The sequence below is a fragment of the Xyrauchen texanus genome, chromosome 33 (genome assembly GCF_025860055.1).
Source record: "Xyrauchen texanus isolate HMW12.3.18 chromosome 33, RBS_HiC_50CHRs, whole genome shotgun sequence".
In the NCBI taxonomy this organism is placed as follows: domain Eukaryota; kingdom Metazoa; phylum Chordata; class Actinopteri; order Cypriniformes; family Catostomidae; genus Xyrauchen; species Xyrauchen texanus.
In genome coordinates this window covers 17,045,481-17,067,811 of record NC_068308.1, presented here as the reverse complement: position 1 = coordinate 17,067,811, position 22,331 = coordinate 17,045,481, and the positions used below count along the sequence as shown (strand labels likewise).

At 40.0% G+C, this 22,331-nt stretch overlaps 1 protein-coding gene across 1 annotated transcript in view; it reads right to left on the bottom strand.

Moving 5' to 3' along the window:
- Window positions 1–6,686: 6,686 nt before the first annotated feature.
- plcd3b (phospholipase C, delta 3b) overlaps window positions 6,687–22,331 on the bottom strand; it is a 31,538-nt gene continuing 15,893 nt past the window's right edge. Inside the window, exons 6-15 of the mRNA XM_052103187.1 lie at window positions 21,905–22,106; window positions 19,443–19,584; window positions 18,816–18,968; window positions 14,630–14,752; window positions 11,553–11,700; window positions 10,302–10,418; window positions 8,919–9,097; window positions 7,263–7,398; window positions 6,990–7,139; window positions 6,687–6,885 (exon numbers count right to left, since the gene is read on the bottom strand). Of these exons, the coding sequence (XP_051959147.1) occupies window positions 6,758–6,885; window positions 6,990–7,139; window positions 7,263–7,398; window positions 8,919–9,097; window positions 10,302–10,418; window positions 11,553–11,700; window positions 14,630–14,752; window positions 18,816–18,968; window positions 19,443–19,584; window positions 21,905–22,106 (1,478 nt within the window). The 3' untranslated portion in view covers window positions 6,687–6,757. The remainder of the gene's footprint in view (window positions 6,886–6,989; window positions 7,140–7,262; window positions 7,399–8,918; window positions 9,098–10,301; window positions 10,419–11,552; window positions 11,701–14,629; window positions 14,753–18,815; window positions 18,969–19,442; window positions 19,585–21,904; window positions 22,107–22,331) is intronic.

The window sequence follows — 22,331 nt, the reverse complement described above, 5'->3', positions numbered from 1 at the left end:
AAATTAAAATTCTTTAATCATTAATCACATAGACAGATGATTAGCAATATTAAATTTTCATACAGCATCCGGTTGTATGATATGTAATGCACACAATGTGTTTATGAGCAAAAATAATGACTACTAGCACCAAAACCTTGCGCAGTATTTGCTTCTTCATTACACTTGCCATGGCTTAAATACATCAGAATACTGAGATTAATTTACCCTTTAATTGGCTGTGTAAAAGGGCACCTGGCAATTCCCTTCATGGGTGTTCATCAGATTAGGCAACATATAAACATCCCAAAGTAAACAGATCACGACATTAAGTATTTCTAATTAGACAAAACTGTAGCTAAAAATACAACTAGAGATTGAGAAAAATCCTAAGAAATCCACTGTTCTACATATAAATGACAAATATTGAAATCTGAATATGAAAATCTGACTAAATAACTGTTACTTGTGTAAATGTTTCAACATGAATAATATATTAAAGGGTTTTTACAGCTTTTAACATGACAACATGATCTAAAAAATTTTTTTAATATTAAATGAAATGAAGATAAAATATACCACTAAATATAAAGATAAAAATACTCAATTTCTTTTCTGTTCTTTGCATTTCTTTCTGTTGATGTCTAAGTGCAGTAGTTTTAGTGAGCTCTGTTCTTCCAGCACTATGAGAAGTGGACTCACTCATCGATTGTAAACACCTTTTGACATCCTTAATATCTGAGTCACTTCTCCTTTTAGCTGCATAGCAAATGAGGCCTACAATACAGTTATAGAATATAAACTAGAAACATGCTACATAACATGGGCTGGTGCAAAGACCATTGCATACCAAACTTATTGCTTTATCGTTTTAAAAACACATTACTTAACAGCATAGAGATCTTAACCTCTTTGTTTTTTGCTACCTTTGTGTCATGCCTATATCAGAAATGGCTTCTGCATTATATATATATATATATATATATATATATATATATACATACACACACACACACACACACACACACACACACACACACGGTATCTCACAAAAGTGAGTACACCCCTCACATTTTTGAAAATATTTGATTATATCTTTTCATGTGACAACACTGAAGAAATGACACTTTTCTACAATGTAAAGTAGTGAGTGCACAGCTTGTATAACAGTGTAAATTTACTGTCCCCTCAAAATAATTCAACACGCAGCCATTAATGTCTAAAACGCTGGCAACAAAAGAGAGTACACCCCTAAGTGAAAATGTCCAAATTGGGCCCAAAGTGTCAATTGTTTGTGTGGTCACCATTATTTTCCAGCACTGCTTTAACCCTCTTGGGCATGGAGTTCACCAGAGCTTCACAGGTTGCCACTGGAGTCCTCTTCCACTCCTCATGATGACATCAGCTGGTGGATGTTAGAGACCTTGTGCTCCTCCACCTTCCGTTTGAGGATGCCCCACAGGTGCTCAATAGGGTTTAGGTCTGGAGACATGCTTGGCCAGTCAATCACCTTCACCCTCAGCTTCTTTAGCAAGGCAGTAGTCATCTTGGAGGTGTGTTTGGGGTTGTTATCATGCTGGAATACTACCCTGCAGCCCAGTCTCCGAAGGGAGGGGATCATGCTCTGCTTCAGTATGTCACAGTACATGTTGGCATTCATGGTTCCCTCAATGAACTGTAGCTCCCCAGTGCCGGCAGCACTCATGCAGCCCCAGACCATGACACTCCCACCACCATGCTTGAGTGTAGGCAAGACACACTTGTCTTTGTACTCCTCACCTGGTTTCCGCCACACACGCTTGACACAATCTGAACCAAATAAGTTAATCTTGGTCTCATCAGACCACAGGACATGGTTCCAGTAATCCATGTCCTTAGTCTGCTTGTCTTCAGAAAACAGTTTGCGGGCTTTCTTGTGCATCATCTTTAGAAAAAGCTTCCTTCTGGGACAACAGCCATGCAGACCAATTTGATGCAGTGTGCAGCGTATGGTCTGAGCACTGACAGGCTGACCCCCCACCCCTTCAACCTCTGCAGCAATGCTAGCAGCACTCATACATCTATTTCCCAAAGACAACCTCTGGATATGACGCTGAGCACGTGTACTCAACTTCTTTGGTCGACTATGGCGAGGCCTGTTTTGAGTGGAACCTGTCCTGTTAAACCGCTGTATGGTCTTGGCCACCATGCTGCAGCTCAGTGTCAGGGTCTTGGCAATCTTCTTATAGCCTAGGCTATCTTTTTGTAGAGCAACAATTCTTTTTTTCAGATCCTCAGAGAGTTCTTTGCCATGAGGTGCCATGTTGAACTTCCAGTGATGAGGGAGTGTGAGAGTGATGACACCAAATTTAACACCATTTACACCTTGTAACACTAACGAGTCACTTGACACCAGGGAGGGAAAATGGCTAATTGGGCCAAATTTGGACATTTTCACTTAGGGGTGTACTCACTTTTGTTGCCAGCGGTTTAGACATTAATGGCTGTGTGTTGAAAATTTTGAGGGGACAGCAAATTTACACTGTTATACAAGCTGTACACTCACTACTTTACATTGTAGAAAAGTGTCATTTCTTCAGTGTTGTCACATGAAAAGTTATAATCAAATATTTACAAAAATGTGAGGGGTGTACTCACTTATGTGAGATACTGTGTGTGTATATATATAACTATTTTGGAAAAGTCACCAACTCTATAGAGTTCACACACCTTTTGACCAATGCATTTCTGTGACTTTTCCATGATTTTTCTGGTTGTTTGTGATTAATGCATAATGTACTGCATAAGGTTTTTTTAAAACCATTTTAAACATATTGCATTGACAAAAGGTGATGTCTTTCTAATGAAATGAGCATAACAAGAAACATCTGCAGAATATTCATTATATAAATTTTCATGACTTTTGCATGACATTTAGTTAATTTACATAATTTGTCCAGGTCTTAAAAGTTAATTTGTTGAATTCTCTTGATATTTCCATGACTGTGGGAACTCTGTGTGAATTACAGGTTCATAAGGCAGTCATCAATGCATTTGATAATATTTGTCACTGCACATGCAGGCAGTGTAATGGTATAAGAAATCGACTCTGTTACTAACGTAACCTCGGTTCTCTGAGAGGAGGGAACGACTATTGCTTAAGTAGCTTACGCTATGGGAAAACTCAGTTTCTCGAGAAATATTGAAGTCTTTATGTAAAACGCATTGCAGCTGCACAGCAGACAGTGATGAGCGAGGCAGCTCGGTCATTGGCTGTGCTGCGGCAACTGCTCGAACCAGTGACGGGGCGACTTAGAACGCGCGACCAATGGGGGCGCGTCCCACATTCGCGCACTCAGAGCCTGCTGAAATTAGCATATGAGGGCTATATAATGAACATCCCGTCATGCCAGTTCTTTTAGGTTCAATCGACTGAAGCGAACTGACCAAGCACAGACACGGCAGCTTACGCAATAGTCGTTCCCTCCTTTCAGGGAACCGAGGTTACATTAGTAACCGAGTCGTTCCCTATCGAGAGGTCTCTCCTATTGCGTAAGTAGCTTACGCTATGGAAACACCATGTAAAACGCCGTGCGTGCTGACTTCGCTCTATAAAGCCAGAGGCAGGTGCCTGAGCCTTAAAGCAAAGTGATATTCCACGAGCCGCCAGCGGCGAGCTATATAGTGGGGTATGACAGGGTGCCCTTGCCTTCAAGGTGGGGCGCTCCTTGTACAAACACAAGCACATATCTCATGTACTGAGCTTTTGTGTACTGGTACGCATAATAAACCCTCTAAGTCGGTCAGAGACGGACCTTATAAGGGAGGAGATGATGCCCAGCATGTACATACTCCAGTTCATTCCACAGTCAGACTGATAGAATGTTGGAATGCAGTGAGGGGACCTGTAGGTTATAAAACCTGATAAATGTCGAAGGTGAGGCCCAGCCTGCCGCCGCACAAATATCTTCAATGGGTATCCCACTCGACCATGCCCACGAGGAGGCCATGCTCCTCGTAGAGTGAGCTCTGACGCCTAAGGGGCATTGAAGGCCCTTGGCTCCATAAGCTAGCGCTATAGCATCCACTATCCAGCGCGATATTCGTTGCTTTGAGACAGCGAGACCCTTAGTTCGGCCGCCAAAGCATACGAATAATTGTTCCGTCTGTCTGAACAGGGCAGAACGTTCCAAATATACTCTTAGCGCCCTGACCGGGCAGAGTAAATTTGCATCACCTTCGTCTGCTGAGGACGATAGCGCTGCCAGATATATCACCTGTGCTCTGAAGGGTGTAGAGAGCACCTTAGGAATATACCCGTGCTTTGGCCTAAGGACAACTCTGCAGTCGTTAGGTCCAAATTCCAGGCAAGCAGCTTGATGACAGCGCGTGCAGGTCAGCCCACTCTTTTAACTGAAGCGAGTGCCAGCAAGAGCGTGGTTTTGAGCGAGCTGCTTGAGGTGCACGGTTCGGAGAGGTTCGAACGGGGCACCTTTGAGTGCGTCCAGGACCGTGGCCAGGTCCCAGATCGGCACCGAAGGTGGGCGAGGAGGGTTCATCCTCCTAAGCCTCTTAGGAAGCGAGCGATCAGATCGTTTTTCCTAATGAATGTCCTTTATCAGGATTGTGTGACGCGCTATGGCAGCCACATAGACTTTGAGCGTGGAGGGTGTGCGGCCCGCCTCCAGCAGCTCCTGCAAAAGGCGAGTACACTTGGTATCTCGCGCGTTTTGGGGTTCAAGCTCTTGGTATCACACCAGTCACTGAACACTTTCCACTTTTGGGCATACAAGCGCCTCGTAGAGGGGGCTCGTGCCTCAGTAATGGTTTTCAGAACTCCACTGGGGAGGTTCTCGGAAACCTGTTGAGGGGCCATGCATGGAGGGCCCACAGATCGGGGCGGGGATGAAGAATCATCCCGCTGGCCTGTCCGAGGAGGTCTTGCCTCAGCGGAATCGGCCATGGGGCAGATTGCATCATCTGTACCAGCTCTGGAAACCACGTCTGGTTTTTCCAGAGTGGGGCTACCAGGAGCACTGCACATTTCACCTCCCTGATCCGACTGATGACCTGAGGCAGCATCGCGATCGGGGAAAAGCATACAAAGGCTTCGGCCAAACTTGGGCGAGCGTCCGTGCTTTTTGAGAAGAGAGGGCAGTGCTGGCGTTTTCCTTGGAGGCGAAGAGGTCGACCTCTGCCTCGCCAAAGGTTCGCCATAACCACTGAACCGTCAGAGGGTGGAGAGACCATTCTCCTGGGAGAACTTTGTCTCTGGATAGCATGTCCGCTCCTTGGTTCAGGACGCCTGGCACGTGCGCTGCCCTTAGCGAGCGCAGGTGGTGTTGTGACCATAGGATGAGCTCCCTGGCCATAGAGTGCACCTTGGTGATTTATATACAGAACTACCGTCATGTTGTCCGTTCGGACCAGGACGTGTTCGTTTCGCAGGTACGGAAGCAGGGCTCTGAGAGCCAAGGCGACCGCTTTCATTTCCAGACAGTTTATGTGTAGGCGCTTTTCCGGGTTTGACCAAAAGCCGGAAACAGGCCTGCCCTCGTAAAGGGCCCCCCATCCTATTTTGGAGGCATCTGTCGTGATAATTTTTCTCCACGTATTGACGCCCAGACTCATGCCGGTTTGATACCAGTTTATGGCTTTCCAGGGCGTCAGGGCTTTTATACAGCCGTGATTCGCTCTGATCAAAAAGTGGCCCGAGTGCCACGCGTGAGTGGGGACACGGCTCTTGAGCCAGTGCTGGCGAGGACGCATGTGCAACAATCCTAGCTGGAGTACAGCTGATCCCGAGGCCATGAGACCGAGCATTCTCTGAAATCGTTTGACGGGGCGTGCGCGCCCGTTCTGAACGATGTTGCAAGGCGTCGAATAGAGAGTGCGCGCTCTGATGAGAGGTGCGCTGTCATCTGCACTGAGTCTAGCACTATTCCCAGAAAAGAAATATTCTGGCTGGGGGATAGCACGCTCTTTGCAAAATTTATTCTCAGACCCAGGCATTGTAAATGGCTGATAGTCCAAGATCTGTGTGTCATTAACTGAACCTCTGATTGTGCTGATTAGCCAATCATCGAGGTAATTCAGTATCCGCACTCCCCGCTCTCTCAGGGGGGAAAGTGCCACGTCCATACATTTCGAGAATGTACGGGGGGCCAATGATAGGCCGAATGGTAGTACTGTATACTGGTATGACTGTCCCTCGAAAGCGAATCTCAGAAAGGACCTGTGGTGAGGCGCTATCAGGATGTGAAAGTAAGCGTCTTTCAAATCCACTGATAGAAACCAATCCCTGGGGCGAACTTGCGCGAGGATATGTTTGGTTGTTAACATTCTGAACGAGCGAATCATTAACACTTTGTTCAGATGTCTGAGATCCCGGATTGGACGAAGGCCACCGTCCTTTTTCGGGACGAGAAAATAGCGGCTGTAAAAACCCGCCTCGCTCAAAGAGGGAGGAACAGTTTCTATAGCGCTCTTCTCTATCAGCCCCCATTGGTCGCACGTTCTAAGTCGCCCCGTCACTGGTTCGAGCAGTTGCCGCAGCACAGCCAATGACCGAGCTGCCACGCTCATCACTGTCTGCTGTGCAGCTGCAATGTGTTTTACATAAAGACTTCAATATTTCTCAAGAAACGGAGTTTTCCCATAGCGTAAGCTACTTACGCAATAGGAGAGACCTCTCGATAGGGAACCCATAATAAGTGGGGAATATTTTTATTCTGAAATTTGCCAAAAACTGTGCTGCCTTCCCAGACAGGCCACTAGACAAGTGCTTAAACTGCATGCTTTATTCTTTATGTGTGGCTTTTTGTCTGGCCGGGCTGCTGTAGCCGGGGGTAATTTTAACATGAATGAAGAGACTGGAGGGAGACATGCTTGACCCATCGGCCTTCAGCAGACGTACATGTCTATAACCTGCAGGACAGATATTACAAAGTGAGCTTGTGCATATAAACAGAAACATTTGTGTAAACAGCAACAAAAATAGTAATAGTATTCATTCACAAAAAGCTGCATACCTGTACGCATACTTGTGAAAGGAAGAGTAAACTGGCCCAGGAAGTCATTTTTTGTGGTGTAGTCATGGTCCTCGACCTTAAAACGCACTAAAACCAGCTCTGGGACATGTAGTATGAACTTGAAGGTGCAGTCCCATCTGGGGTTAAAGCCTGATGGATGGTGGGAGAAATTTTTTTCATTATATTGCTCCCTAGTGTAAAGAATGTGAGGAATATATACAAAGGGTTTAAAGATCTGTCCGGCTCTCCCAGGACACATCATAACTGATGTACCATTATTGTCGATGCGGTGTGTCTTTTTTTTATTGGTGTCTATGGGAGCCCCATAAGTCTCAACCCATACAATGGGGTCCACAATGGAGCTGAGCTTCTCTTTGTCAGGTTTAGGCAGCTGCTGGGCAGATATCACCTAAGAGGAGAGACAGAGATGTGAGTGAATGAAGTTCACTTAAGTAAATGTTACTGTAAGTCTAAATGTGCTTACACTTCTGAAGTACAAGTATGTATCAATGTAATTTTAAAAGGAATAGTTCCCTACAAATTACAATTATTAACTCATGTCGTTCCAAACCAGTATGATTTTCTTTCTTACATAGAAAACAAAAGGAAATAAATTCTAAAAATATTCACACATGTTTTTGCTACAAAATGAAAGTAAATAGTGACTCCAGGCCTTCAAACTCCATAAAAGGACAAAAATCACCATAAAACCACATCCAATGTTTGGTCATGAGATGCACAATAACCAATGAGGTTTGATGTTACTGACGTGTACTATATACAGGAGTTGATCAATGTCTTGAGAGTGAAAAGCAACTTAAATGTTGTCCATATCATCATATAAAGTGATCAGATAGCTTCAGAAGACTTAGAAATAATAATCGGATTGACTACTTTTACTGTGGTTTTTATGTTCTATATGGACCTTGACAGCCTGGAGTCAGCATTCAATTTCATTATAGGGCATTATGACATGTGAAGACTAAAATATATATATTTTGTGTTTCCCAGAAGGGGGGAAAAAAAAAAGTCATACGGTTTGGAGCAACATTATGGTGAGTAATATTCATTAATGAACTTTTCCTTTGAAGTCTGCTGGAAGATGAAATAGATTGTATATAAAAACATTGAAAATGCATATGGAAACAGAATATTCAATACAAATATACTGTAGTAGATACAGTATATGTGAAACACTGTAACACATAAGAGATAAAGGGATAGTTCATACAAAATTTAAAATTCTCACAATTTACTTTCCCACATGACATCCCAGATGCCAATGACTTTCTTTCTTATGCAGAACACAAACATAGATTTTTAGAAAAATATCTCAGCTCTGTAGGTCCAAAATTTTGAAAGTCCAAAAAGCACATAAAGGCATGAATGTAATCTATATGAAGCCAGTGGTTAAATCCATATGTTAGGTAGCGATATGATAGGTGTGGGTTAGAAACAGATCAATATTTAAATCCTTTTTTACTATAAATTCTCCTCCCTGTCCAGTAGGTGGCAATATTCACAAAGCATGCAAATTGAAACAAAAGAAGAAAGTGGGGATTGATTGTAAAAAAAACATAAATATTGATCTGTTTCTTACCCAGACCTATAATATCACTTCTGAAGGCATGAATTTAGCCACTGGAGTATTCCAGATTATTTGAATGCTGCCTTTATGTGCTGTTGGACCTTAAACATTTTGGGACCCCTTCTCTTGCATTGTGAGGATCTACAGACCTGAGATTTTCTTCCAAAAAAGAAAGTAATAAACATCTCGGCATGAGGGTGAGTAGATGAGAGAATTTTCATTTTTGGTTGAACTATCCCTTTAAGCAACAAAAGCTTTCTAACAGAATTCAGAGAATCAAAATCCTTCTCAATAATTTTGGGGGTTGGTTGTCATAAAGAGCCCTGCGTCGTTTGCTTTACCTTGATGATGAGCAGGGTTGGGTTGTGGCCAGGCCCTCCACCAGTGTTCTCAGGGTTAAACTCTGAATTTGGCTGGCACATAAAGCTTGGTTTTAGCACGTAGCCACAACGTCCGTTTGGTAAAAAACGACCTCCGTTTAGATCCATCTCTTCGCAGTGAGTTTGAAAGTTCAATGCCACTGCAAAATAATTGTTCTGTTAGTCATAAATGTGTATTATGGGACTTGCATGATTACTTATTTTACAAGTCGACTGGTAAAAGTAACTGACAAATCAGCGGGCCACACTCGCTTAGTTTCTTTCAGCCTCTAGGCGACACTTGATTATTTTCAGGACGCTTCACAAGAAAAAGTACCTGAATGTGAACACTTTAAATGGCCACTTTAACATGCTTTGTGATCATAAAGTTGACCTAATGTTCACTTTCACGTATTTCCTTCTGCTGTCACCAGTGCTTATCCTCCCTATATGCAAACTACACAAGTTGTGTAAGGCCTCTGAACCGCCAATAGAAGTGAATGGTGACCAGAGCTTTGAAGCAACTAAAATCTCATAGAGACCACATAAAATTAATCCATTAGTTGAACCCATGTCTTCTGAAGTGATATGATAGGTGTGTTGAGATCAATGTTTAAGTCCTTTTTTTTACCATAAATCTCCACTTTCACATCCAAAATGTGGAAAGAGTGTGAAAGTGGAGATGTATAGTAAAATAGGACTTAAACATTTATCTGTGTCACACCCACAACAATGTATAGCGTCAAAGAAATATATTAAACCACTGGAGTTGTATGGATAACATTTATGTTGCCTTTATGTGATTTTTGGAGCTTCAAATGTCTGGTCACCATTCACTTGCATAGTAAAGACCATCAGAGATATTCTTCTAAAAATCTTTCTTTGTGTCCAGCAGAAGAAAGTCATACACATCTCAGATGGCATGAGGGTGAGTAAAAGCTGAGAGAAGAATATTAATGTTTGGGTGAACTATCCCTTTAAGAACAGGGGCCAAAATATACACAATATACATTAATTCTTCATTTAACATATTTAATAATCAACACAACCAAAACTGAAGTCAACTTTAAATTAGATCTTGAGATTTTAAGAAATTATATCAACATTGTTCAAATGAAGATCGCTTTTATTTGTAAAATCTATATTTTTACCCATCCCTAAATAATGTATGTGTCATGAGTGTACTTCAAGGCATGCAATATCAAAGTTTTGCTTAGGACCGGGACTGTCTGCCACCATATAGAACAAGTGCTACTACTGAAGTCATATGACCCACGACTCTCAGCGTGTCGACTTATCAAATAGCGATGGACATACAGTAATCTGTATGATTTTTTTCCTTTTCTTTATTTCAATGATGTTTACCCAGCTGACAGCCAGCGTTCCACATGTCTTGAGGGTTGTAGTTGGAGGATTGCACCCGCTGACCAGATGGGTAGATTCTGCTCAACTGCATGCTGTTGTGACGCACAAAGAACTTCCCTATAAATGAGAGAGAAATTTAACAGACCCACTCAAACAAACACTCAATTCAGTTATTTATTATTTGATACACTGAATCAAGCTGAGTACTGTACACAGAGTACAGTAATGACTATTACTATAATTGTGCTATAAAATAATGTACAGACACCAGATTTGAGGTCTGTATTTAAAGGTGAAATGTGTAATTTTTTGTTGCAATACTTTCACCTTTGTGTTTATAAAAAACACACGCACACCAAAGAAAAGTTTTGAAATTGCTGAGTTCAAAAAGTAGTCTAAATTCAGAAAACAGCTTGCACACATACTTCTTGCTCCAAAAATATCTTTAATAAATAACTGTGGTTTATATTTTGACCCACACAAGAAAGACTCTTAAAGGTGCACTCAGTAATATTGTTTCTTATTTAAAAAGTTTTACTTCTAAGGAAATGAATAGTAATTTTGCAACATATCTGTATGTATAAAATCATGAGAAGAGAGATGAAGAGTTCAGTCATATCAGTAACCTTATAAATGCTCTTAGATTCTACATGGTACAGGGGTGCCTTATGGGAGCAGCAATGTTAGAATCACATGACCAATTTAATCTCAGTAACTGTCCTTTTATTGGACACTTTCATGGATTCAATTAATCCTGGCTTACTGTACATAATGAATTACAATAATGGCCTTATTTACTGAAAACTATGGTGGTGTTTGAATAATGCATCCAGGCCAGTAGTGTCAGTGTAAGCTATACTTCGACATACTTCAAAATATTGCTGAGTGCACCATCAATGTGGATGAAATAAGTATGCCATTTGTAGGTTGACTTGCCAGAAATGTTTTAACAGAGTGGCTATGTTGCACTTTCAAAACATTGCTTTGTGTGTTTGAGCACCCGGCCAGCCCAACACAACAAGACTGGCTCTACTCAACTGGCTTTAGTTTGAGGCGAGACTATCTGTTTGACTGACCAAAGGAGGAAATGGGAAATGTTCAGGGAACCGGTCTGAAAACATTAATATTTAAAACGTCATTATTTTTTGTGATTCCATTTGATGCCAGTAGTGGTGCATAAATTACACACTTTAAGAAAAAACGCATTTACAGTTAGACAAACACAACCAAACGTGCACTTGCAAACAATACCTGACTCTTTGATAAGTTTCAATGCATCACTCTCAGAGAAAGAGGACATCTCATTGGGAGGTTTCTTGGCAAATTGATCAAATCCTTTGAAGGAAACACTGCAGGTGTACACCACCAGATCAGACAGCTCTGGACTCAACTTAGAAACCTTTTTAGGAAAAGTACAAAGACACTGGAGAGCAATACAAACCAGAGATATACACCAACACATGCATGCAAACACACAGAGACAGACACACAGAAAAACACAAAACGCATTGAGACACAATGGACATGCACAAAAACGGTGAAAACAAACACTAATGTATCTACTGATGGATAGATACTTTTGAAATCATCTTATACACCGATAAGCCACAACATTAAAACCACTTGCCTAATATTGTGTAGGTTCCCCGCGTGCCCCCAAAACAGCGCCAACCCACATCTCAGAATAGCATTCTGAGATGCTGTTCTTCTCACCGCAATTGTACAGACGGTTATCTGAGTTACCATAGACTTTGTCAGTTTGAACCAGTCTGGCCATTCTCCATTGACCTCTCTCATCAACAAGACATTTCTATCCACAGAACTGCCACTCACTGGAGTCTGATGTGTGTGAAAATCCCAGGAGATCAGCAGTTACAGAAATACTCAAGCCAGCCCATCTGGCAACAAAAATCATGCCACGGTCGAAATAACTGAGATCAAATTTTGTATCCATTCTGATGGTTGATGTGAACTTTAACTGAAGATAAGCATGGTTTTAATCACATGGATGATTGTTGGTGCCAGGCGGGCTAGGTTGAGTATTTCTATAACTGCTGATCTCCTGGGATTCTCACTCACACACACACACCTCTAGAATTTACTCAGAATGGTGCCAATACCAAAAATCATCCAGTGAGCAGCAGTTCTGTGAATGGAAACACCTTGTTGATGAGAGAGGTCAACAGAGAATGACCAGACTGTTTCGAAATGACAAAAGTCTATGGTAGCTCAGATAACCACTCAGGACAATTGTGGTGAGAAGATTAGGAGTTGGAGCCGTTTTGACGGCAAGAGGGGGACCAACACAATATAAGGCAGGTGGTTTTAATGTTGTGGCTGATCGTTGTATGTAAGTAGTTGACATGACATGTCAAGCATTGACAGTCCTGCAGTGTGGCGATACTTAATAAAAACTACATTAAAACAACATTTTCTAACTTGTATAATACATTCAGACCTCATATTATTGGAATGTTCTGGGTTCAAAAGTTCCACGTAAACACTGGAACATCCATAAATCGCTGATTTTATGACAGTGTTGTTAACGCGTATATAGTTACATGATGCGGTTAAATACAGTTACATACTGTAACCTTAATTTCTGTTTTTGTTTTTATAAGAGGGATGAGACTAAATACTTTTTGTGGTAATCACCATTATGCCACAAATGCTGTCAGTTGAGATTAACTTACATTGGACCTAGAACATTCCTTTAAAAAAAAAAAAAGTACAAATATTCCACATAGGTGTCCAATTAAACTCATTTGTCACACTGCAGGTCTATTGTATACCTGCACAAATTTACTAACAAATTTCAAACTACTTAGACAATAAATGGAACTGGACAGAACAGTAAAAAGCACAGGACAGAAATTGCATGCTAAAAATGGTTTCTGTATGTCCATGAAGGTTTGGATCAGGGATACTCAAATTACTGTAGTTGGAAGGCTCTTTTTTAGAAAATGCTCAATGAGTCCAGTGAAAAATATGACCGGGAAATAAATTTAACACACATTTGAATATGCTGCAAACAGCTGTGACTACGCACCAATCAGTGATTGAAACTAACTTTTACACCCTGTCTACAATGCAAGCGAGCAACATGACAAAACTAGAAAACATCAATTTTAAGTACTTGAAATGTAGTCAGCTTTATTGATTGTAGATGTGGTGGTGTTAAAATCAACACGCTTGCTTAAAGGGTTCATGAAATGGAGAATCAAATTTTTCTTGATATTAAGACAAATAAGAAGCAACTGTATTATAAAAACATAAATGTAAATTTCAGAACTCAAAACTTCCTCCCCAGTCTAAAAAAGCATGTATCGTTGCCACCCTGCTGAAACGTCTCGTTTTGAAATCTGTTGGTTTTTGACATCATGAAACATTACTCATTTGTATTTACACATCCCACAACATGCGTCATCGCACCCTTGGCCCCGCCCACTGGTGCGCAGTTTGAGAGAGGAGGCCTTGTATGGCTAACTTTTCCTAACATAACACCTAAGGGGATTTCAAATTTTTGGTGTATGTAAACATAGGACGTTTTTGAAGAAGGACGATGGATGTGTTTGACTGTTTACAGGATGTGTCGGAGTGTTTACGGCAATGTGCACCTCAGTGGGCCTTCAGAATGTGTGTGTGTAATTTGACCGTTCTTTGTACTTTGATGTGTTCATCTGTTTTCTGCTCATGTCAGCATGGATTGCTTGTGAACAGTCAAAATACAATTCAAGCTTTGCAAAGGAACTGTAATTGAACAGTTAAACGGGGCAGTTAAATACACTTCAAAAAGGTAAGTAAACCGTTTCATTAATGTCATGACTTTTTTATAATTTATGGTGCACTGTGTTAACAGTTGTGCTTGAGATGAACTGTTTCATATATTCACATGCAATGTGTTGGATGCACATGTATAAACCCTGCAATTTTGTTTTAGAATGACAAGGTTCATTCTCTTTCGATTGAGTTTGCTAAATTTGAGGGGCTGCATTATGTTAGCCAATCATAACAGTGGGCGTTTGCATTGAAGTTTTAAGGAGGCACTTAGGCCAAAACCGAGTGTTTCAGAAAGAGGGTCAAACAGGGTGGAAAATTATAATATATTACTAAATTGTGACAAAAACACTTTTGTAACATTATCAATTGACCTCAGGGAAGATAATAAAATTATTTTAAAAAGCACTTCATGACCCCCTTTAAACCCGGATTGTTGATGGCAGGCCAATGAGTGATAATCTTGTGGGAGGGGCCAGGACTTTGCATATCCCTGCTTTAGAACAAACATTGGCATGGCGTACAGACAAAGACAACACACACACATATACCTTACGAGCTTTAGGTTTACTTTCAGCTTTAGATTCATCTTCTGAGGAGCTTGAGTCAGAGCTAGAGGTGTCCTGCTCTACTTTATTTTTCTTTCCTTTTAGCAAGATCTTTCCTTTTAGGTCCTACCACAAAATGAACAACACAATTTCAGTGTTATACTGCCATATCCATTGGTAAATGCTCAAAGTTTGTTTCAACAAATAATGATCATAGTGATTGTAATTAACAATCAAAGGTGTGCATTATTTTCTACAGAAAAACAACAAATCAAACTAATCTCAAAACATCTTAAGCCTTTAAAAGGACATTATAATGCATACTAGCACACAATGGTACCACAGTACCTTGAAGCATGATATCAATATCATGACATTACACATATTGTATATTAAACAAAGGGCTCTATTTTAATGAGTGTGCGAAGCGCACTACATCTTATCCAATTTCCGTGAGAGCTCAAATTCTAAGTACAATATTGGTGCCAGCACAAAGCGCTGGTGGGCGCGAGTGGGAGTATGTGCTATCTGTGGGTGTATGCAGTGTTGCCTCTAGCTGTACGGCCGTATGCACTGTGCATACCAGAAGCGCTCCGACTGACCCGAGAAACATTTTCTCACAGAATCACAAATCATGAAACGTGTCCAGTATTTCTGATGGCTGTTTAAAAAACTACCAATGCTCAATTTGCCAATGAATAATTCTTTTGAGTCAGATCTTTTAAGTGAATTGGTCAAACGGGCTCTCAAAATGTAGGTATAGCTGCAGGCCGGAGACCTCCAAAAGGGGCGGAATCTCCCAAAGAGGGTGGGGTTACTCTAAAATGGGGCATGGTTACTCCAAAAGGGGGAGTCACTTCCACTCAAGGTTAAGGTTAGGGAAAGGGTTAGGTTTAGGGCTCCCCATCCACAACATTCCTGAGTCCCATGATGCTTTGCGGGCAGAAATTCCACCTAAGCGTAAAATCATTATGTTATGTCCAAACGACCAAAGGATGACAGAAACTTGAGAACAAATGATCACAGAATTGTAGCGAGGCGATATTGTTCTTCCTCACCAATCTGTTAATGATTATGTGTTTGAGGATGATGGCCAAATATCGCAAATGGAAGCATTCAAGTTATTTTGTTGAGTCTTTATTCATCGATGGAAGAACCAATATAGAATATTGAGTCTAGTCAGAACCTGAAGAGTTTGTTGTACCGAGATTATTGCAGATACAGGAGAGGTCCAGACAGCAGGTTGCTCATGTATTACAGACCTCAGAGATGAGACTGGCATGCTGCCGTTTTTCAGATAAAATACAATTATTCTGCAGGAAATTAATGTGTAGAAAGCTCAATCTAGCTTTATAATTGTTAATCTCTGTATCTAAATGCTATAACCTACATTAAATGTTTTTAAGTGTTGACTAAACAACTGATCCTTTTGATAGATTTAATTTATTGTTCTTGTGTGAAATAATGATGTATTAGAATCCACACAATGAACTGTACCGTACCAAAAGAACTACATGAAATACAAATAAACATTTATTTGTACATACATTCTAAAAACAACGTTTTTAGAAATATAAAACACTATGTATTATTAAAAGCACTGTACAAATACATTTATTTGATACTGAATTAATGTCCACACTGTTTTCCAAATCACCATTTCCCCTTGTTGGAAGACATGCACATTCTGAAAAGACACTCAAAAGAAAGTGAATTGCAGGCAGGAAAAATGCAGGTAAGTGGAAAATCAGAATACAGTTAATTTCAAACGTGATAAAACATCTCACCATTGTACATGTCTCATCTAATAATTATGGTCTTTCACTGTAAAATTTATCCATTTAGTATCACAGCATGAAAACGGTTGAAAACATTTTCACTACTCACAGTTCAGAAAAAACACTGTCTCTTTTTATACTCCATAATGCCATTTCAAAACATGTGAAGCATTCACAAAAAAGATGCTAAACAGAAATGGACAAACTCTCAAAATGTCTAATGAACTTTCAGCACATGTACACACGCCTGTTAGCACAATAATGCTATCGTTTATGTTATTCACTACACTCCATTTCTGGACGTCTATCCAAGCCGGACCGTAATGGTGGATAATAGAAGTAACCCCCGCAGTTGACTCCTTGCCAATAAAGTGAAAAGAGCGCTAAAACAAATTATTCAAAGCTTTTTCAAATATTTGTTCCAAAGTCAATCCTTCTGTAGGCAGCTGATGGAAGCAGCATCATCTGGGACTGGAGCAATGTGCTTTGAGAGTGGTTTCTGAACATAACATTGCTGTTTTAGACAAAACTTTAGTTTCGCTTGATTATTAGGATAACTAATATCTGCTCACATTGTCTGGAAAATTGAGACATTTAGAATCTAACCACATGACACGCAAAGCAAGCAGTGACCGGCTTCCCACAAAACACCAACCAATCGCACTTCCACTTCCGAAATACAGTGGACTCGCTGAGAATATTGTGGTCCCTTATGACTCAATACACTTGACATTGCATGCTAATGCATATGGGGGAGATGTCCTTCCACACGATCTAGTTGAAACCTCTCTACAATAACAGCAATATTTGAATATTGGCTATTATGTTTGAGCCCCGCCCTTTTAGGCATGAAGCTGTCCACTATAAAGCAGGTGCACAAACACCATCGCTGTCTTGCATCAAGTCAGCGGGTGGAATCTTCACGGCAACGAGAAGACACTTACTTGTTTGCGTCTTTTTTTAAAGATGTTTGGCGGCTCTGATGCTGGGGATGATAACAATGTCATGTCTCTCGCTGCATCAGGCGAGTGGTCAGTGGATGATGTGACCACCCCTCCCCTCAACGAGGGCGAGGAGTGTGTACGCACCACTGACAAGAAGATGCTTCCCGTCCTTTCAAGGGTGGTCAAAGAGCTCGATACCAAGTGGTCTCCTCCAGAGGACGACCTTGCAGATCTGCTCGTACTTCCCTGAAGTTTATAACGAGCTGTCAAAAATGCCCTATTCAGCTCGCCCATGCAGTGATTACATCCTCTCCAATTTGCACCTACCAACTATGTCCAACTACCCCCCCACCCCCAAATAGGCAGTAGCGGCACATTTCCGAACTCATTCATCTTGCTAAGCCATGTCAGCTAATGTCCACACTGACAGGAAGAGCTACTCAGCTGTGGGCCAAACTGGTTCAGCACTCCATGCGATGAAGGTGCTGCAAGTTTTCCAAGCTAAGCTACTCAAACAAATGGACAAGCAATAATATGATCCAGAGACGTTCAAAGAGCTGTGTCATGTGGACAAGGGGCTATTCAAACCAGACGTCTTTTTGCATCAGCTAACGCTGATTTTGGGTGTATGCGCGCAAACTGGGGGGTGAATTCGTATCAATCATATCAATAAACAAATTTAATTTTTAAAAATCTAAATTGACCGGTAGAAATTAAGAGCATGCCAATACAATCACTGTTGATACTAGCCATGATTTGTGCATCAGTAGATATTCAACAGTGCAGATAATGCACAAAAGAATGTGAATCCATTTGTCTATTCTTCTAATTCACTGCATACAGTCTATTTACACTAACAATTTCTTATGAATGTGCTGTCTTTGTTTATATTGCTGGTGCTTGACAGGAAATGGACTATATAGCATGATGCAGATGGTTAATAGCACTTGACCCAGCCCATTAGTGCTTTGCACACATAATTCCGCTAACCCACTTACACATGCTTGCACGAAAATACCCAAACCTTCTGCCCATGTCAACTGACTTTGTACTGCATGTATGAATTATAGCATAGCGCTGCACTTAACGCTACCGCTCATAAAATAGGGCCCAGTATATTTAAAGTATTACATAAATATAAGCTTTTGGTACATGCATAAATGATTGAGACAATTAAATAGCAATAGATTATCCACAATGTATTCAAAAGCTATCTTTACATCTGGTGTTTATGAGAAGTATCTTTATACAGGTAGAGTTATAAGGAATGCCTCTGCAAGGAATATGCAATTCTCAGATATTCTCACAGAAAAATATGAACTGTTGGGAATTCCTCTGCAGGGCATATGGAGTTTTTGCATAAAATTCAAAACAGGCAACAAAGAGAGACTGATCTACCAAACTGATTTTAGAGTACATTTTATGAAAACTGTCAAGGTAAAATAGCAGAACTCCATTCCTCATTACCTCTGGTGATGGTAGGCATTCAAGTGGCTTGTCATTGAGAGGTTTGGTAAGCAGTTTGTCCCCTAGAATGGAGCACAGCTGCCGGGCCAGGATTGTCTGTTGCTCCACAGAGCAGTGGTTCTCCAGAGACAAAATAAGAGGATATGGAGAAGCCTACAAAACAATAATTTGTCCATTAATGCATTTTATTTTCATTAATTTTAACCAGGCAGAACTTATTTTTAAGGACTGTAAAGAGATAGTTATTTGGCATATAGAATAGCAATAAATGTACTTATTTCTTTCCTTTAAAGAGGAAATTTTGTTGCAAAAATAACATGCAAAGAGATTAGCCATAGGTAATTTACATATGGAAGTCGAAAAGGTGCTGCAGCAAAAGAGCCTGCATAATTCTAAAAGGTTAAAGAGACGGTACATTTTCATATAAATCTATGTGCAAAAAACCATTGTTGAAAATTTTATACAACAATTGTTTTTTAAATTTTATTTTAAGAGTGCTGATATTTAGTATAAAAACACTGGGGCGCTTCACTGTTTCGATCACTCCACTTGTTCGGTGATCCTGCTTTGGATTTGTCTAGAACCATTTTCATTACCACAGCAATGTTTGGACTTTCCTGTGCTCACCCTGAAGGCATATTCAGCAATGGCCTCCAACACTTCCTTTAATGGCACCTTGGTTGTGAGAGTGTGTCCATGGTAAATAATTGGCTCCTTATCCCCATCCCAGCAGTCCAGTTCCACACAGCGGCAGCCGTGGCAAAGGGCCCTGCACCCCAAACAAACATCACTTTTACAATCCTAACGAAGTATAAAAAAATACTAGGGCTGTCAATCGATTAACATTTTTAATAAAATTAATTCCATGGTTTCCTGATTAATTAATCACATATACAAATATTTGCTGAGAAAGCCCCTCATATAACAATAATTCAATATATAATGATTATACATATTTATATCAATATATAATTATACACAGTTATCTTTAAATATTAATATATATATATATATATATATATATATATATATATATATATATATATATATATATATATATATATATATATATATAAAACTATTCAGATAATTACATTGCATTGCATTCTTGTGGCAGAAGAGTTAATCATTAAGACATTACAAAACGCTGCTTTAGAATACAATGTATTGTTTACTACCATATTATTGATCATAAGTCAATCATTGGAACACAGTTCACAGCAATCCATTACACAAGTGAATTTGTCAATCAGTTGGAGATTTATTATGAGGGCTTGGTTAAGAGCCCATCAATTTACACCTGCGTCAGACATGCTTGTGTAGAGTCTCGGGTGTGTTGCGTCATAAACATAAAATGTTTAGGTCACTGTGTCAAGTTAAATATAGTTTAATACTCAATCTTTAAACATATCTTGAGATCCCTTAGTTCGGATTTGCGCTCCATCAAGTGTTTTGAACACAAGAATGTAACGCATGTCTGTGCTGCTGATGGTTTTCTTCACTGTATAAACTGTGCGTTGCTCATACAGCTGAAATTTCACCTACTGCCCTCTGGAGTAAACAGGTGGTACTACAAGCTTGCATTTCTCTGGAATCTTCCTTATGGTCTGGGGGAATGCGATTAATTGCGTAAATTTTTTTAACGCGTTATTTTTTTTTAAATTAAATCGCACTGAATTAACGCGTTAAATCGACAGCCCTAAAAAATACATTTATTTGTTTGTTTGTTTTTTTCAAAGTTTTTTCTACAATACAGAATGCAAATAAGTAAGATACTGATCAGAGTGTGTGCATAATAAATTTCGTCCCTACGTTAAAAAAAATAAATAAATAAATAAAAAAAATAGCAGTTACCTATGTGTTTTAGGGTTTAAGAGATAGTTCACCCAAAAATGACTTATTGGTTTAAAATAATATGAGGGTGAGTAAATAATAATAAAAAAAAAAATTTTCAGAACACAAAGGGAGGAATTCTGAAAAATATTGTGCTTGCTGATGTCATACAATGGCAGTGGATGGTGACCAATTCTTCAAGTATCAAAAGGACACAAAAGTATAATTCAGAAGTCTAACAACTATTCCATGTAATTCATGCCTTGTTCTGAATGTATACGATAAGGTTTGGTGAGAAACAAACAAATTTAATTTCTTAGAGAAAATCTTGACCGATCGTTGCTCTCATGTTCGCTTTAATAAGAGTGTACAGGAGTAGCACTTCACGTAGCCCACGCTCGTAAGATGGGATGGTCAAGTGATAACTCGCTTAGTTGAAGTATAATCGGTTCACTTCGGAGATATTAACAACATAAAAAAACAACACAGCTGTACCCTAACTTACAAAACATGTCTGAAGAGTTCGAAGTCAAAAAAAAAAGATACATTTCTATGCCCAGCCCTATTTTTTGGAATCTGAGTAACCGGCGTAATTCAGTCTCACAGAGCGTGGGCTGCGCGAACAGCTGCTCTTGTGAACTCTCATGAACGAGCAGAGGAAAGCAACAATCGGTCAAGATTTAAGCTAATACATTAGATTTCAGTTTGCTTCTCACCAAACCTTATCATATGCCTTCAGAACAAGTCACATAGAATCATTTGTTGGACTTCTGAATTATATTTTTGCATCCTTCCGAAGTTTAAAGAGGTGGTCACCCTCCATTGTATGACAATGTCAAACAGAATAATTGTTCAAAATCTCTCCCTTTGTGTACTGAAAAAAAAGTTATATGGATAAAGAACACAAGGGTGAGTAAATAATGACTGAATTTAAATGTTTTGGGGTGAACTATCTCCTTTAACTACAAGAACATTAATATTAATCAAAATAAGGAAATATGTGCATGCATGTACAGCATGTTGCTTAGATCTTCAGAGATGACAATTAACTCAATGCTGAAAAACAAAACATAAGATGGCACATTGGTGGTGACTAGGTGGTGCTTGGATGTTCTGATTTGATCAAAATTGGTACTGATGTAGAGAAAGCTTGTCTGGGTGAAAGGTCATTTAGTCAAATATGCTTGTAAATGTGTATTTGTTATCTGCTTAAATGGCCAGTGCCACCTTTTGAGATGTATTTGTGACCACTGTACCTGATATAAGGCTCTGCGCTGCTCTCACTCATGAGCTGGTCTTTAGTGAGGTAGGTGTTGTGTGAGGAGGAGATAAAGTAGTGACTGAGTGGCTGGCTCATGTCCTGGTAAACTCTGCCGTGATCCGGGTTATACACATTATTCTCCTTAGACAGCATGTACATAGTGAAGCCATTGGGGGTCATGAACTGGTTCTTTTGGGCTGCAGGGGACAGAACACAGACACATCTGTAGGCTTAGTGCTACAAGCTTGACAAACACATCCACCTCCAAAAATCTTCTTTTGGAGAGATGTAATAGTGGATTTTGGAGCAAATGGGAATGCAAAAATATCAAATTCTATAGTCCCCCATGTTTAAATCAAACCCTAAAATCTGAAAAGGGTTCATTGTCCAATCTACTGTTTATTCATCACAAATATTTCTAG